General features: G+C 53.0%; 2 protein-coding genes across 3 annotated transcripts in view; both read left to right on the forward strand.

Moving 5' to 3' along the window:
* Positions 1–8,635, forward strand: part of PHF12 (PHD finger protein 12) — a 43,377-nt gene extending 34,742 nt beyond the window's left edge. The window contains exons 8-15 of one of the 2 annotated variants that reach the window (XM_044248270.1): positions 615–773; positions 1,386–2,181; positions 3,436–3,561; positions 4,191–4,334; positions 5,392–5,490; positions 6,229–6,311; positions 6,872–7,010; positions 7,352–8,635. In XM_044248270.1, the coding sequence (XP_044104205.1) occupies positions 615–773; positions 1,386–2,181; positions 3,436–3,561; positions 4,191–4,334; positions 5,392–5,490; positions 6,229–6,311; positions 6,872–7,010; positions 7,352–7,686 (1,881 nt within the window). In that variant the 3' untranslated portion in view covers positions 7,687–8,635. The remainder of the gene's footprint in view (positions 1–614; positions 774–1,385; positions 2,182–3,435; positions 3,562–4,190; positions 4,335–5,391; positions 5,491–6,228; positions 6,312–6,871; positions 7,011–7,351) is intronic. The other variant, XM_044248271.1, reaches the window with a different exon arrangement.
* Positions 8,636–10,971: 2,336 nt separating this feature from the next.
* On the forward strand, positions 10,972–15,557 carry DHRS13 (dehydrogenase/reductase 13). Its single transcript, XM_044248278.1, has 5 exons — positions 10,972–11,199; positions 11,300–11,418; positions 12,465–12,588; positions 12,772–13,083; positions 14,750–15,557. Exons 1-5 carry the CDS (start codon positions 11,073–11,075, stop codon positions 15,190–15,192), a joined length of 1,125 nt encoding a protein of 374 aa, XP_044104213.1. The 5' UTR covers positions 10,972–11,072; the 3' UTR covers positions 15,193–15,557.
* The last annotated feature ends 63 nt before the right edge of the window (positions 15,558–15,620 follow it).

The following is a 15,620-nucleotide window of genomic DNA, read 5'->3' on the forward strand; positions in this document are numbered from 1 at the left end:
GTATGAATGACTCTTTGCTTGTGGTGTGGCTCTTTCATTCTTACGTGGTATGATTCAGAATGTGTCTTCTGTCTTTGTACAACAAAGAGGTCTTTAGCTGTTTGATTAGTCTTGAATGAATGGCTGAAGAAAACTGACCTTGACTGAGTGCTTGTCACAGGCCAGGCCTCATGCCAAGCATTTCCACTGTGAACGTGACCTCCTTCAACTTCTTACTGTCAGATACTGCTCACTCCCCTCCCAAACTTGATGCCGAGCAGTGGGAGCCTAGAGTACTGCTGTGAGTCTGTGTCCAGAGTCAGTCTTACACTTCTTAGGCCAAAGCAGTGGTTTCTGCCCTCTGTGGGCCTTAGACCTTGCTGAAGAAATTGGGGTGGGGGGTGGCAGCATGTGCCTGCTGTCTCCATTTCTGTGCCTTCTCAGGCTGACGAGTGTGTGTCTGAGGCACAGAGCAGTTGCAGCCCACGGAGCCTTCTTGTCCTAGTGGACCCCAGAGTGCATGATGGTCCCATGGGCATTGGCTCCACCACCAGAAAAAACGCAGTCGGGGCAGAATCCGCTGGACTTGTTGACGCCATCTCCCTCTCCTTCCTCCTCCTGTCTATCCTAAACAGGTTCCTGATGCTATCAAATCCCAGTACCAGTTTCCACCCCCTCTCATTGCACCTGCGGCCATTCGGGACGGGGAGCTGATCTGCAATGGGATCCCTGAGGAATCGCAGACGCACCTTTTGAACTCTGAGCACTTAGCCACCCAGGCAGAGCAGCAAGAGGTGAGTGAAGGCAGGGCCGGGATCCTGCAGCCAGTCTTCCTTCCATCGCACCACAGCTGTTACTGGAAGTAGCCTCAGTGCCATTCCCATCCCCATCTTCTGCCACCCCACCCACCCCTCCCCCATCCCCCAAGAGTTGACTATTCCGGAGAGAACTTCTGGCCAATATTCTGAGGCAAATAAAAGAAGTACAGAGTCAACCCGTCTGCTTCTCTCCATTGGCCCCCTGTTGTGCTGCGAGACGGGCACATCCGTCTCGTAGAAAGAGTGCAGTAGACCCCCAGAGAGGTCAGGTGGTAGTGCTGAGCGCACAGCAGTGGCTTAGGGTACCTGCCGCCTCTTGGTTCGCGAGGTGAGCCTTAGGGGCAGAGCCTGAACGGGAACCCCAAGCTCTGCTGACCAGGGTGTTGCCTGCTGAGTGCACCAACAAGTCTCACTTGGGACTGGAAGTGGAATCCTGTCGGAAGTCCAGCACACCTTTTCTGGGCATTCGCGATGGGACCTCGGAAACGGCGCTTATCGGCTCTGCTCTAGCCCCGGCCACTGGGGCAGGAAGGACCAGCGCCTCCCAGGCCTCTCACCCTCCTCTCCTCTCCTCTCCTTCCGTTGCAGTGGCTCTGTAGTGTTGTTGCGCTCCAGTGCAGCATATTGAAACATTTATCTGCTAAGCAGATGCCTTCGCATTGGGACTCTGAACAGACAGAGAAGGCTGATATTAAGCCTGTTATTGTGACTGACAGCTCAATCACCACCTCCCTGCAAACAGCTGACAAGGCACCTACACCTTCCCACTGCCCCTTGTCCTGCCCCTCAGGGATTAGCACCCAGAATTCCCTGAGCTGCTCTCCACCCCACCAGCCCCCAGCCCTAGAGGACATCAGCTGCAGTTCTTGTGCGGAAAAATCCAAGAAAGCCCCCTGCGGGACTGCCAACGGGCCAGTGAGCACAGAGGTGAAAGCCAATGGCCCACACCTCTACAGCAGCCCCACTGATTCCACGGACCCCCGGCGACTTCCAGGCGCCAACACCCCCTTACCAGGCCTCTCCCACCGGCAAGGCTGGCCCCGGCCCCTCACGCCACCAGCGGCTGGGGGGCTTCAGAACCACACCGTCGGCATCATTGTGAAGACAGAGAATGCCACTGGCCCCAGCTCTTGCCCCCAGAGGAGTTTGGTTCCTGTCCCAAGCCTGCCCCCTTCCATTCCCAGCTCTTGTGCCAGCATCGAGAACACCAGCACTTTGCAAAGAAAGACTGTCCAATCACAGATAGGACCTCCGTTGACAGATTCAAGGCCACTGGGCTCACCCCCAAATGCCACCCGGGTGCTCACTCCCCCTCAAGCAGCAGGAGATGGTATCTTGGCCACAGGAGCCAACCAACGATTCTGCTCACCAGCGCCATCATCAGGTGAGTGCTGCTCAGCCTTGGGGTAATTTGGATCCAGTCCTTTCGTGCTCCTCCTAGCAGTTAAACTTCAAAAAACACTTGTATTCCTGTGAATATTTCAGAGGACTTTGGTCTCTCTCTTACTTGCCCTCCCCACATTTAGGTGGTAGAGGGGAAGGCATGCTTTAACTTGTCCCCGTTTTATTGGTGGGATTGCTTCGGCTCTGAAAGTTCAGTGATTTCTTCCAGGTAACCTATCAAGTCAGTGGCAGGATTGGAACTACGGCCAGGTCTCCTGACTCCCCTTCCCACACCTCTCGGGCCTAGTCTTCTGCCTGTTCTTGTTCTGTCTCCTTAGAGGAAGGCAGCATGCTCTGTTCAGCCACTGTGGTCAGCTGGAGATTCTAGGCAGTGGCCTCCCGAGTTTCAGTATCCACACCAGAGACCAGATCCCACCTGATCTACATTCTCAGAGCCCGCTCATTTGAAGGAGCTTCCAGGTCGGGGGAAGCAGGGATAGAAAGCAACACTGCCTTTCAGAATAGCAGCACAGCGGCATGCCCGCAGAGGTTGGCCTGGCCCAAACACTCTCCCTCAGGCCGCGTGCAAAAAGGCAGTCCCCTGTACCCATACTTGGCCTAGTGTGGGCCTGCTCTCTTAGCTGTCCCCAGTCAGCACTCTGGACCTCGAGATTGCTGACCCCAGCATCTGAACCAGGTTTCAGATGCTGCTGGAACCCCCTGTGGTCTCTCCCGTGTGAACTGAAGCTGGCCTCCTAGTCAGCTGGGAGTCTCGGTAACCAGGTGACTGTGACTTCTCTGCATGGGGGCCCCTGGTCCCAGGATGGCCCCTACCTTCAGGCTCTTTTCCTGTCTTTGTTTACCTCTTAATACCAACCTGGATAGGTTTTGCTCCCTGTGAGTCGAGCGTCAGGAGGCAGGAGTTACAGGGGCAAGCGCTGCTTACGTGAGTGCATAGTGCAGGGAGGTAGCGGTGGCCCAGAGAACAGAGCCGCCCCGTCACGTTCCCCAGAGCAGTAGATTTCACCAGCTCCCGGTGCCCTGGAGACTCCTGCGTGCCCGGGTGCATTGTTCCATCTGCCCTTCCTCACCACACATTTTTAGCTCTAGGAGTTCCAGAGCCTATGGGGTGAGAATCAAGAAGGGAACATCACCTTGGGTCCGAAATCCAGACCTGTCTCGGCAGTGGGGGATTGGACCGGTGGGTTTCCCTCGTAAGGCGACGTAAGTAACCATCTTCCTGCTCCGTCCCCAGATGGCAAGGTCAGCCCCGGCACGTTATCCATAGGAAGCGCTTTAACCGTACCCTCTTTCCCAGCCAACTCTACTGCCATGGTGGACCTCACCAGCTCACTGCGAGCGTTTATGGATGGAAATGGAGGTGAGTGAGTGAGCTACTGTGTGGAGGTGCTGTTCCTGCGCCTTCGAGCTCATTTCAGAAGGGAACAGAAGGGATGCCTGATCTCCGAGGGCTGGGGAGGTGGGTTAAGAAAGAAAGCCCCTCCTTCCTCTGCCTTCTACACCTCATAATCAAAGGTGAAGGGAGAGCAGAGCCAGCTGAGCCTGTGAGAAAAGAGGATAATTACCCAGGGCAGAGTAAAACCAGGAGGTCCTTGTTCCCTGAGTCAGAGAGAACGGAGGCGCCACTGGCCCTCTGTGAAGAGAGGCTGGGTAGAAAAATCTGATTCTCAGGTCAGACATCCAGCCCTCCCCCGACAGGCGGCAAGTGGTGTACCTTGCTCTGCCCTTCTAGGACCACTCGACCCGAAATCAGGCCACCCACTTCCAAGAGACCGCTGCACTGGCTGCAGTGGGGCCCGTCTCTCACTGCACATGGCCGTGAGAGATGCCCAGCTCGGGATCCTTACGCCACTTTGTACTCTCTGCCGTTGGAGAACAGTCACTTGGCTAGAATGCAGAAATGCTAAACAATTCGCTGTGTGATCCTCACCTATTTCCACGTTGTATTTCCTCCTCAGCTGCTTTTTAATCTTTCTCTTTGGTTAATAGAAATCGAGATAAATATGCTGGACGAGAAGCTGATCAAGTTTCTGGCCTTGCAGAGAATACATCAGCTTTTCCCCTCCCGGGTCCAAGCTTCACCGGGCAGTGTCGGGGCACACCCGCTGGCTTCTGGAGGGCACCACACTGAAGGTGCGCGTGCACACATCTGCCGCTACAGCCCACCATCCAGTCTCCCCTCTGTGTGTGAGCGGCTGACTCCACTCCTTGAGCCATCTCGGTTTTCAGAATCACAGTGCCCCTTGTGTGCCTTTCACAGGCTCAGTAAAGCACTGTGGTTTCTTTCCCCAGAAAACAGGAACAAAAAGCAACTACAGCTTTCACATCAGACTCAGGGAAGTCTGCTTAACTCTCTTTCATGCTCATCCACTTTGAGATACAGAGGGCAGCTACTGGTGCCTTTGGGTATATGTGGTACGCTTTCTGCTGAACGGTGTTCAGATATTTGGGTTACAAAGGTTTCCCAAGAAGGAATTATTCAAGTTCAAGGTGAGAAGCCAAATAACAGTTGGGCTAGGGGCACCTGGCTGACTCAGTTGATAGAGACTCTAGAACTTAGGGTCATGAGGCTGAGCCCTGTCTTGGGCATGGAGCCTACTTTAAAAATAAAAAAGAAAGAAAAGAAAGCCTCCTGGAAATTCTTCCCACAAGTCTAACTGCTTAGGTTCTTTTTCTGAGCATTAACCCTTATTGAGCCTTACTGATTGAAATCATGTGGTTCCCCAGACCAGCAGTACCAGCGGGCTTGTGGGAAACAGAGAGTTCAGGCCCCACTTCTGACCTGCGGCATCAGAACAACATTAAGCAAGATCCCTAGTTGATTTGTGTGCACACCAAAGTTTGAGAAGTGCTGGTCTGTGACTTCTGCTGTTTGGCATCCCTCTCTATGGTATCGTCTGGTCTGTCCCTAATAAGCCAGTCAACAGCCCAGGAACTTAGAGTACTTTCATCCATGACTTCTGTGACCTTCTTTTAAGGTGGAAATGCTTAACCCATGTTGGGAATGCTGTGGGTGGGGGGAGAGTGTCATGCTGAAGCAGCCCAATGTCCAAGGTGTGTTTGGTGGGATAATTCATCTAGTGGATCTTTTTCTGTAGGCCACAAGCCAAAGGTCTGGGTTCTTTTGGTTTATGTTTGGGTCTCAGGTTCTGAGTTTCTGAATGATCCTATCCCTGTGTTTGTCTTGTAGTGCAAAGAAAGGAGGTACAGGCCCGAGCTGTGTTCTACCCTCTCTTAGGGTTGGGAGGAGCTGTGAACATGTGCTACCGAACCCTATACATCGGGACAGGTGAGCCATCTGGGGAAGGCGCCGAAATCTCTTCAGCCCCAAATACTAATATCCTTACCCACAGAGGCTGGAAAGGGGGAAGGGAAACCCTCTCCAGGGCTGACTGGTTTAACCCAGCAGATATCCAGGCAAGAGGGACTAAGAAAGGAGATTATCAGCTGCTTGTCTTCCCTAGCTTCAGCCCTTTTGCTTGGGCCCAACATGACCTCGGGAGAGAGTGTAGTCAGCTCTGATTGCTGCTCAGCGAGCCATTCCAGGCGTGCAGGAAATACCTGCGTAGAGGGCACACGCTGTGTCCCTGGAGGTCTTCAAGAAAGTGATAGGGCTCACACACCCATAACCTTTCCTTAGTCCTGAATCTTGTACAGAGGGATAGTCAGCTTAGCCTGCGACCAAGAAATCTCCTTTCTTTCCGATGATAGGATTTATGAACCCTGCAGCCCATGTTGTGCCCTCATGGAAATAACCCCCCCCTCTTCAGGAGTTCACTCTTCCCTTCTGTGCAGTAGCCGCATGTTCTGAATGAGATCGGCTGGCAGGGACAGCTGTTCTTTCCAAGGGGATTGGAAAAGAAATCCGTTTTTGTTCAAAAATACAAGGAAGGGGCCCCAAGCTAGCTTCACCGTGAGGTCTTACCAGTAGCTGCCCAGAAGCTAACTCCTGCCCCCTACCCTCCCCATGCATACACCTTACAGTCTGTTCTCTGCCTGCCTTTGCTTCTACTCCTGCCACTTGCAGGAGCTGACATGGACGTGTGCCTTACAAACTATGGTCACTGTAACTACGTGTCCGGGAAACACGCCTGCATATTCTATGATGAGGTGAGGGTTGGGGTTGGGGATGGGGTGGGAGGGGACTTTCCCCACCCGAGGCCTCTCCTAGGCACTGGGGTTTTTGTTCAAGTGTCCTGGGTGTGGGGAAGCGGGGCGGGGAGGTCTTCTCTTCCTCCGTCCCTGTCATTCCTGGAGGAGAAGAGTCTTGGTATGAAAGGGTGTCCTACCATGGCTACCCTCCCCAGGAACAGGGCTGCCATTTCTCCTGAGGTTGGTCACGGGCTCAGCAGGGGGAGCTCCCCCAAAATCAGGGCAGGGGACCAGCATAGAAGGAAGCCAAGTCCTCTGTGCCAGTAAATAGCATTTCAAGAGGAGGCAGAGTGAAGGAGCAGTGGGAGAGTGGGGGTGAGCTAGGGGGGTGGGGGCCACTGGGAAGTGGAGGTGAGTCTTGAGCCCTATTTGAAAGAGACAGGGAAGCGGGACTTGACTGGGGAAGAAAGAGAGCTCCCCAGGTAGAGCAGCACAGCCTTCTCCATGTGTCCTCTCTCCCCTTAGCCCCAGGCCCCACGCAGCAGACCACACATCTTATCTTCCCTCCTCCTCCTCAGAATACCAAACATTATGAGCTGTTAAACTACAGTGAGCACGGGACAACGGTGGACAATGTGCTGTATTCGTGTGACTTCTCTGAGAAGACCCCGCCAACCCCCCCAAGCAGTATTGTTGCCAAAGTGCAGAGTGTCATCAGTAAGTTGGACCCTGTGGCCCCAGAGCCGGCCGTTTTTGGACCTGTTGTGTTAAGAGCCCCAACTGGGTGACTCTGGATTGCTGCCAATGACTGGCACGTGCCTTCCTGGTCCCACTGGGCAGACTCTCCTTGCTTATGGGCCCAGGGAAAGCCATGGAGAAGCCAGTGCCATACATGTGCACACCTGCTTGGGGACTTCAGACTCCCCTTGTCCTTTCTCAGCATTCCCCAGCCCTAGTCACCCTGCAGTTAGAATTGGGAGGTGCAGGGGCCCAGCCACAGCCAACAGCCCCGGCCCCTTCACTGTTCCTCTCCCAGTGACCACACTCCTCCTTCCCAGGGCGCCGCCGGCACCGGAAACAGGACGAAGAGCCGAGTGAGGAGGCAGCCGTGATGAGCTCCCAGGCCCAGGGGCCGCCGCGGAGAACCTGCAACTGCAAAGCCAGCAGCTCGAGCTTGATTGGGGGCAGTGGGGCCGGCTGGGAGGGCACGGCCTTACTGCACCACGGCAGCTACATCAAGCTGGGGTGCCTGCAGTTTGTCTTCAGCATCACTGAGTTTGCGACCAAACAGCCCAAAGGCGATGCTGGCCTGCTGCAGGATGGGGTCTTGGCCGAGAAGCTGTCTCTCAAGCCCCACCAGGGCCCTGTACTGCGCTCCAACTCCGTTCCCTAGGACTGGCGGCTACCCCGTCACTCGCCTGTCCGCCCAACCCAAGACTCCTGCAATGCAAAAATGTACACAAACCAAGCCCGGGTTTTTTCTATACTCCACCAGAAACCCTTCAACTACAATCTTTGCATGAAATGAAGAAAACCTTTTGACTGTTTTTTAAAAATCCTTTTTCTTTTCTCAAGTTTTAGGGGGCATTTGCACATATATTTGTACTCAACATTTCATGGGAAAGCGGCAGACCCGAGCTGAGGAACAGCGTGGGCAGGGAGGGGAAGGCCCACGGTCTGGACACTTCCTCCAACACGAAACCGTTCCCCACCCACCTCCTGCCCACCTCCTGCTCCCTCCCCCTCACCCGCCGTTGTAAAATAATCAGAAACTTGTTCTATTTTGTGGCAGTGACAATAGTTTTATATTAAAAGAAAAAATACAGTTTTCATACAGCAAAATCTATACAATATCATTGTTTTATTTAATATAAAGATCGCTACCCACCCTACTTCCGTGGTTCCCACCCTCCAAGTTATTTTCCCTTTCTGCAGCGGTTGCACTACAGGTAGCTACTGTGTATTATGGACAAATGAGAAATGAATTCTTTTTCTGGCTGTCCATCTATTTTATTTCAAATAAGGAAAAGTGTATTTGGATTTTGTGTAAATACATCTAGTGATGACATTTTTTTCAATGTTTTTAAAAACTGTACAGTACTACATGTGGTAGAGCGTTTTCTTCAAATTGTCTATTGTAGCAAAAACGTTTTTGTCGTAAACCTGTTTCGTCTTCTTTTTTTGTTCTCTTGCCACTTCTCCTGTTCCTCCCACCCCTGGCTCCCTCCTCTCCCCCCAACCCCCACCCCCAAGTAGTACCAATGTACATAGTAATTGTAATGTTTTAGACTTTACAGAAACTTTCCTGTATTCTGTATATAAAAAAACAAAAATACTTCAAATTATGTTTTCTGCCTGTCTGTCCTACCTGTCATCACCCTTAGAGGGGACCCTCCCCAAGACTCTGGTCACAGTCTTATTGAACTAGTCTCATTCCCAGACACTCAGTCCCCAAGGGAAAGCAGAAAAGCAGAGGTCAGGGAGAAAAGAGCCCGAGGTGGGTGTGGGAAAGTGGAGGGCTAGGGGTGCATTTGCGGTTGGGTGGGGGGTAGCTGTTGTCTGGCCTTCAAGTGACCTGGAATCATTTGACATGACCACGTACTGCAAGAATCTGAGAATGTGCAGGCCCTCACTCCTTCCTGATGACTCCAAAACTAAGATAATAAAACAGGAGCTGTTCTGAGACCTCTGCATGCTGGTCTAGAAACTTGAACCTCAGGAGCTGGGGCTGCCTTTAGTTTCAGTTGTTTGCTATCATATTTGAGTCATCAGTTCTGGGAGAAGTCAACACCTGGCTCTGTTCTTTAGCTGTCCGCCTGAACTGGGCACGTTGCAACTCATTCAGGCATCGCTAGAGTCCCTCCCCTATGCATGGCCTTTGCTGGGACTTTGGGCTTCGTCTGGAGAACTCCATGTGAGCAGTCAAGAGGTATGGCTCCTGCCTCCTGAAGCTTAGAATCTAGTGGGGAGCAATCAGTCAATTCAAACGTCTCTGGGAAGCATGATGAAGAAAAAGACCAGTGGAGCCACAGCGTGCGTGACTAGCAATCCTAACTTCCCTATAATCACAGCTCATCAGTAGAATCTGCTGCATTACCTTAATTCTAAAGCCCTGAGAATCCTCTCATCAAACCAAGCTCTCATCCTTTTTCAACTCCTTTCAGACCTGCCATGAGACACTTTCTCTGGGAAGTTCTTTTTGACTCCTTAGAGATCCCTGCTCATCTATCCCAGCAGTGTTCAAGGAAGTGATACCTGTTGGTGTGTCAGGAATTTGCCTTGAGGATGGAGAGCGCACCGATTTGTTTCATTAATATTCTTTCCAGCTTCATCCCACAGCGTCTACAACTGAACCCCAAATCCATAGCGCAGCCAAGTCGGAAACTTCCCCTCTCCTCAAATCGGGTCTGTCCCTGGCTTCCACCTACCCTCCTAGCTTCGTCTCCACCACTCAGCTCCTCCTACCCTGATGGGCCTCCCGAACTCCTTGAGGGCAGAAACACATTGTTCCGCTCAGTATTTCCAAGGCTAACCACACTGCTGGGCACAGTGTCAAACAGTGGGTGCTCAGTTGTAATGGTTTCTTCAGGCAAATCCTTGTCCTGGCAAGTCACCTAGCCAGCAGTCCCCTTACCCGAGCCTCCCTAGCTGTCCCCACCCACCTTGCCTTCAGAGTCTCTTCTTGCATTGAGTCATGGAGATTCTTATCTTTCTACCACCTGTGAGAACCACCCCAGAGAAATTTCCTCCTGGAAGTCAGATAATAGATTTTGTGTTTTATTGTCTTCCTGCTGCTTCCCTTCAGAAATGTAGGGGGTGGGGGGGGCATCAGAGGGTATACCAAAGGCAGGGAGATAAAGACAGCTAATGAATGAGTGTGGCATCATCTCTCTGATCTTTATAGGAAAAACGAGGAAGAATTCTAGAACCTGAGGAAGAATTTTAGAACCTGAGGGCTGGAAGTGAGGATAAGGAATTGAAGGACTTGTTTACGGAGGCCAAGGCATCCAGGACCAGACTCACTCCCTCTCAGACATAACAGCACTGACGTACACACCTCTCCAGAAGAGGAGGACTCTGCTAAGCACAGATGACACCCAGAGGGCTCACACACACTCTGTGAGCCCCTCCTGCAAGGCCTCTGCTACGGCGCATGCGCACAAAGGACAGTGACATAGAGGCTCGTTTAAGGGCACACATTGACAGAGACCAGAGATGCATGCACACACCGGGAGGGACTCTTGGCGCTCATGGGCACAAACCCGTAAAAGGTGGTCCCGCAGCACACACACCCACAGGGTACTTCCTGGGCCTGCAAGTACACCCACATCTCCAAGGTGCTCACATCCAGAATCCAAGGGCACAAACACAACCTGAAGAGCAATGCCGGGGCCCACGGGCACATTACACACTCACAGAGTCATTCACACTCTCAAGAGTAGGTGTGAATGCACAGAAACAGGCATCTGGAAGGAGTTCCCACAGGCACACGCCTAGAGGGCGCTGCCAGGGTCCAAATGCACACGCGCACCTAGAAGGTGTTCCACAAGCACACACCGGGAGGACGAAGACGCATGCCTAGGGGGCGCTCGTAGGGCCCACGCTCACACGCACGCACACACACCCCTGTCCTGCCTCTCGCCCGCCTCCGCCTCCTCCCCCGCCTTCCAAGGAGGCGCGAGCGGGTGCGGGGCGGACCGGCAGCCGCCGGGCGGGCGACGATCCAGGGAGTTGCGGGGCCTGTGCGGGCGGCGTGGGGGTGCTGGCGGCACGGCGGGCATGGAGGCGCTGCTGCTGGGCGCGGGGTTGCTGCTGGGTGCCTACGTGCTTGTCTATTACAACCTGGTGAAGGCCCCGCCCTGCGGCGGCATAGCTAGCCTGCGCGGCCGCACGGCAGTAGTCACCGGTAAGTGCTAGAAGGCCCGCGGGCGGCCGGGTGGCGGGGAGGCCGTACGGCGGAGTCAGTGACCACGGGGCTCAGCGAGGCTACCGCCCAACCACCGCAGGCGCCAACAGCGGCATCGGAAAGATGACGGCGCTGGAGCTGGCGCGCCGGGGAGCGCGCGTGGTGCTGGCCTGTCGCAGCCGGGAGCGCGGTGAGGCGGCCGCCTTCGACCTCCGCCAGGTGAGGGGTCGGGGGAGAGGCCGGAGAAGGGGAGAGAGTGAGCGGAAAACACACTAGGACGCGGAAGGGCGAACAGAGCGGCTTCCTTAACTGGTCGTTACTTGCACAAAACAGTCGGCTGGTGCTCTGGTCATACAGGGAAGGAGCACCAGACGCAAGCTAGCTAGTACGTTGGCTTTCTGAAAGAACTGATCGCTTTTTGAAGACGTTTAAGGATCGGTAAAACTTACATCAATGAAAGACAGTAGGAAAGGGAACAGCAGAGGGAACAGCATATGCAAAGGCCCTGAGGCAAGATAGCTGAATTGATTTTTTTTAAAAACTAAAAGCAAAGGTTTATTGAGGCTGGATGGACCACAAAATATGGAGTAAAGAGGTGAAATAAAGAGGCTGGAAGCTCTGAACCGGGGCTAGATTCGGGAATCCCTTATAGACTCTATTGAGAAACTCAGATTTTATAGGATGAGCAGTGAAGATCCAATGAAGGGTCCTGAGCAGGGTATGGACTGTCAAAATAGACTTCTGGGAGAAACGCCTCAGTGGCTGTACAGGCCCGGACTAGGGTGGGGGTGGTGGGTGAGAGGAGGGCAAGAGAGGGGCAAGAATGGGTGAGAAGAGATCAAGGAGAAAGAAGTCAGTTGTAAATGTTAGGATAAGCAATAATGGTCAGAGGGAATGATGATAATAATACCAAGAGCTACCTACACAGTGCTGACTGGTGGCCAAGCACTGTTCTAAGTATTTCACACTTATTAACTCATTGAATCTTCACAACAACTTCATGAGATACGTACTACGTTGTTCCCATTTTACAGCGAGAAAACTCAGCCCCAGAGAGATGAATGTCACACTTGTCTAACATCACGCTCTAATGAAAGACAAAGTCAGGATTTTGCATCCAAAATCCATATACTTGTCCACTATATTCTAATGCATAAGGGCAGATCTTAGTAAAAGGAGGAGGAGGACTCTCAAAATTTGGTACCTGGGGAGAGGGAAGAGGAGAGAGGTGCCTGGTGACAAGCCCAGCCCTTGCTGCCCCACAGGAAAGTGGGAACAATGAGATCATCTTCATGGCCTTGGACTTGGCCAGTCTGGCCTCCGTGCGGGCCTTTGCCACCGCCTTCCTGAGCTCTGAGCCACGATTGGACATCCTCATCCACAATGCCGGTGAGGGGCAGCAGGCCCTGCAGGGGGGGCAGCGGGTGGGCAACTGTCCCCTCCAGCCAGGTGTATGCCAAGGGCCAGTGGATCCATGGGAAGGACGCCCCCTACCACCCTCTCACAGATGGGGACACTGAGGTCTTCAGGGGTCCCAGTGGAGCAGTGGTTCATGTTGAACCCCTGCCCCAGGGATCAGTTCCTGTGGCCGGACCCACAAGCCGTTCAATCTGATGCTGCGAGTGAACCATATTGGCCCCTTCCTGCTGACTCATCTGCTGCTGCCCCGGCTGAAGACATGCGCCCCAAGTCGCGTGGTGGTGGTATCATCAGCCGCCCACCGGCGAGGGCGACTCGACTTCACGCGCCTGGACCGCCCGGTGGTGGGCTGGCGGCAGGAGCTACGGGCATATGCCGACAGTAAGCTGGCCAACGTGTTGTTTGCCAGGGAGCTCGCCACGCAGCTGGAGGGTACTGGTGTCACCTGCTATGCAGCCCACCCAGGTGAGGCCTGGCTCTCTGACTGTGCTTTGAGTCCCCTCTCCCATCCGCGGCCCATCCTGTGCACCCCCCACCTCTCACTGAGCCCCAGACTCTCAGAACAGTAAGGAAGCACTGTATGAGGAGAGACCTTTCCTTGCTGATCTTGGAAGGGGGTTCTCCTTGTCTGAGCTCTTCCTCTCACACCAGTAAGCCTGGATGCTGGCTACTTGATAGGGTATGTAATGACTGAATCCCAGGTTCTCACCCCAAGGAGCCATCACTATGAATGAACTCACTATAATAGGAGGATAATGATGATGATGGCTAATAACTACTTGTTCATTCAAGAAGCTTTTACTGATTACCTATTATGTACCAGGCATTAATCTTGGTGCTGGGAAGACAGCAGTCAATAAAACAGGCCCTTTCCTTGTAGAATTTACATTCTAGTTTAAGGGAAGGGGAGATTGCTAATAAATACATTCAATGACAGGTGGCGATAAAATGCTATGGGAAAGATAAAGCAGAGTGACAGGGATAGGAAATGACAGCAGGTGCTGTTTTTCTGTGGCAGTCAAGGAAGGCATAGATGAAAAGGTGACAGGCTTGAAGGAGATGAGAATGAGCCAGGTGGTCTTCAGAGGAGAAGAGCGTAAAGAACAGAGTGGATAGCACGTGCAAAGGCCCTGAGGCAGAAGTCCCTGGTATGCCTGAGAAGGAACAAGGGGCCGCATGCGGCTGGAACAGAGTGAGAGGAGGAGAGTGGCAAGAGATGAGGTATAGGGGCACCTGGGTGGCTCGGTGGGTTAAAGCCTCTGCCTTCAACTCGGGTCATGATCCCAGGGTTCTGGGATCGAGCCCCACGTTGGGCTCTCTGCTCAGTGGGGAGCCTGCTTCTACCTCTCTCTCTGCCTGCCTCTCTGCCTGCTTGTGATCTCTGTCTGTCGAATAAATAAATAAAATCTTAAAAAAAAAGAGAGAGAGAGAGATGAGGTATAGAGATGGGCTGGGTCATCTAGGGTCTAGAAGTCCACTTCTAGCATTTTAACTTTTAGTCTGAGGGAGTTAGTGGATGAATATGGCCCATCTCTGCCTTATGGAACACATTATAGGATGACCCATATTGCCATACTGCATTTTTTTAAGATTTTATTTTTAAGTAATCTCTACAGCCAGCATGGGGCTCAAACTCACAACCCAGAGGTTGAGAGTCATACTCCAACGACTGAGTGAGACACCAACCATACTGCACTTTAGAAAGTCGTTGCCTGAGGCTCACTAGTAATTATAACAGTGACAATAATAATCACAGCTAACATTTATAAGCCTTTATTACACTCCCCATCTCTAATGTCCAGAACAGTGGCTGGTCTGCCATAGGCATTAGTACACATTTGCTGGTTAAACAAAGGAATAGGACTTGAGCTAGAAGAAAAGAGGTCCCCTCGGGCAGGGGATTCAACATGTGGGAAAACCTGGGAGATAGGTGTACAGGTGGAGAGGAGGAGCCTTGCTGTTGAAATGAGTGAGGTCACCTTGTGGGGACCCTGAATGCCCACTCAATACTATCCTGGTCTCCCTGGAACTGGACTCTGTTCCCCACTCGCTTCTAGCCCTGTTCTTGTTGCTCTTCCCCTGGGCCCTCGCCCACCATCCTCACTACTCCTTCCTTTCTTCCTGTCTACAGGGCCTGTGAACTCGGAGCTTTTCTTGCGCCATGTTCCTGGATGGCTGCGCCCACTTCTGCGCCCACTAGCTTGGCTTGTGCTGCGGGCTCCAAGAGGAGGTGCCCAGACACCCCTGTACTGCGCTCTCCAGGAGGGCATTGAGCCCCTTAGTGGGAGATACTTTGCCAACTGCCACGTGGAGGAGGTGTCCCCAGCTGCCCGAGATGACCGTGCAGCTCACCGGCTATGGGAGGCCAGCAAGAGGCTGGCAGGCCTTGGGCCTGGAGAGGAGGCCGAACCTGATGAAGAGCCCCAGCCTGAGGACCCAGGGGCCCCATGTTCCCTGAGCAGACCCCACTCTAAGGAGCCCACAGTTTCTGAACCCCACCCCAGCCCTCAGAGTTCACCAGACCTATCTAAAGTCACACACAGAATTCACGTTAAAACTGAACCTGAGCCCTAAATCTCCTAATCCCCAGGCTGGGATGCTTTCCATGACACTTGGTGGCCCTCGAAAACCTTAACTGCATGTCAAACCCTGCCCTGGGCACTGAGGGGTTTGCAATTTTTACCTCCATGCCTCCTGGCTGGGGCTTCAGATTGTGTCCTGAACAGCTCTTTTCCTGGTGGAAGGAAATCGTGGGTGGTGATCTCTTCCTGAGAATAACAATAATCCCAGGTTGAGAGGTGAGGGCTAATGCGCCAGACGTTGCTTCTGAGCAATTTGAATTCCGTACCTCTGTCCCCACTCTGGGTGATGCTGATCAGCTTTGGATGAGGGCGTACGGGGGTTGTAATTTCTAATTACAGTACAACACTGAGAATTACCGAACTGGGCCCTTTGCAAAACCATGTTAGCCACGTAGTTACATGCCCCCCGTTTGCTGAGGC

Source organism: Neovison vison, chromosome 5 (genome assembly GCF_020171115.1).
Source record: "Neovison vison isolate M4711 chromosome 5, ASM_NN_V1, whole genome shotgun sequence".
Lineage (NCBI taxonomy): Eukaryota > Metazoa > Chordata > Mammalia > Carnivora > Mustelidae > Neogale > Neogale vison.

Excerpts from the sequence above, each read along its gene's own strand:
- DHRS13 (XM_044248278.1), top strand. The coding sequence starts at position 11,073 with ATGGAGGCGCTGCTGCTGGGCGCGGGGTTGCTGCTGGGTGCCTACGTG. Across the intron at positions 12,589-12,771 it reads CATCCTCATCCACAATGCCG|GGATCAGTTCCTGTGGCCGG; the intron begins GTGAGGGGCAGC and ends CCCCTGCCCCAG. Across the intron at positions 13,084-14,749 it reads CTGCTATGCAGCCCACCCAG|GGCCTGTGAACTCGGAGCTT; the intron begins GTGAGGCCTGGC and ends TCCTGTCTACAG.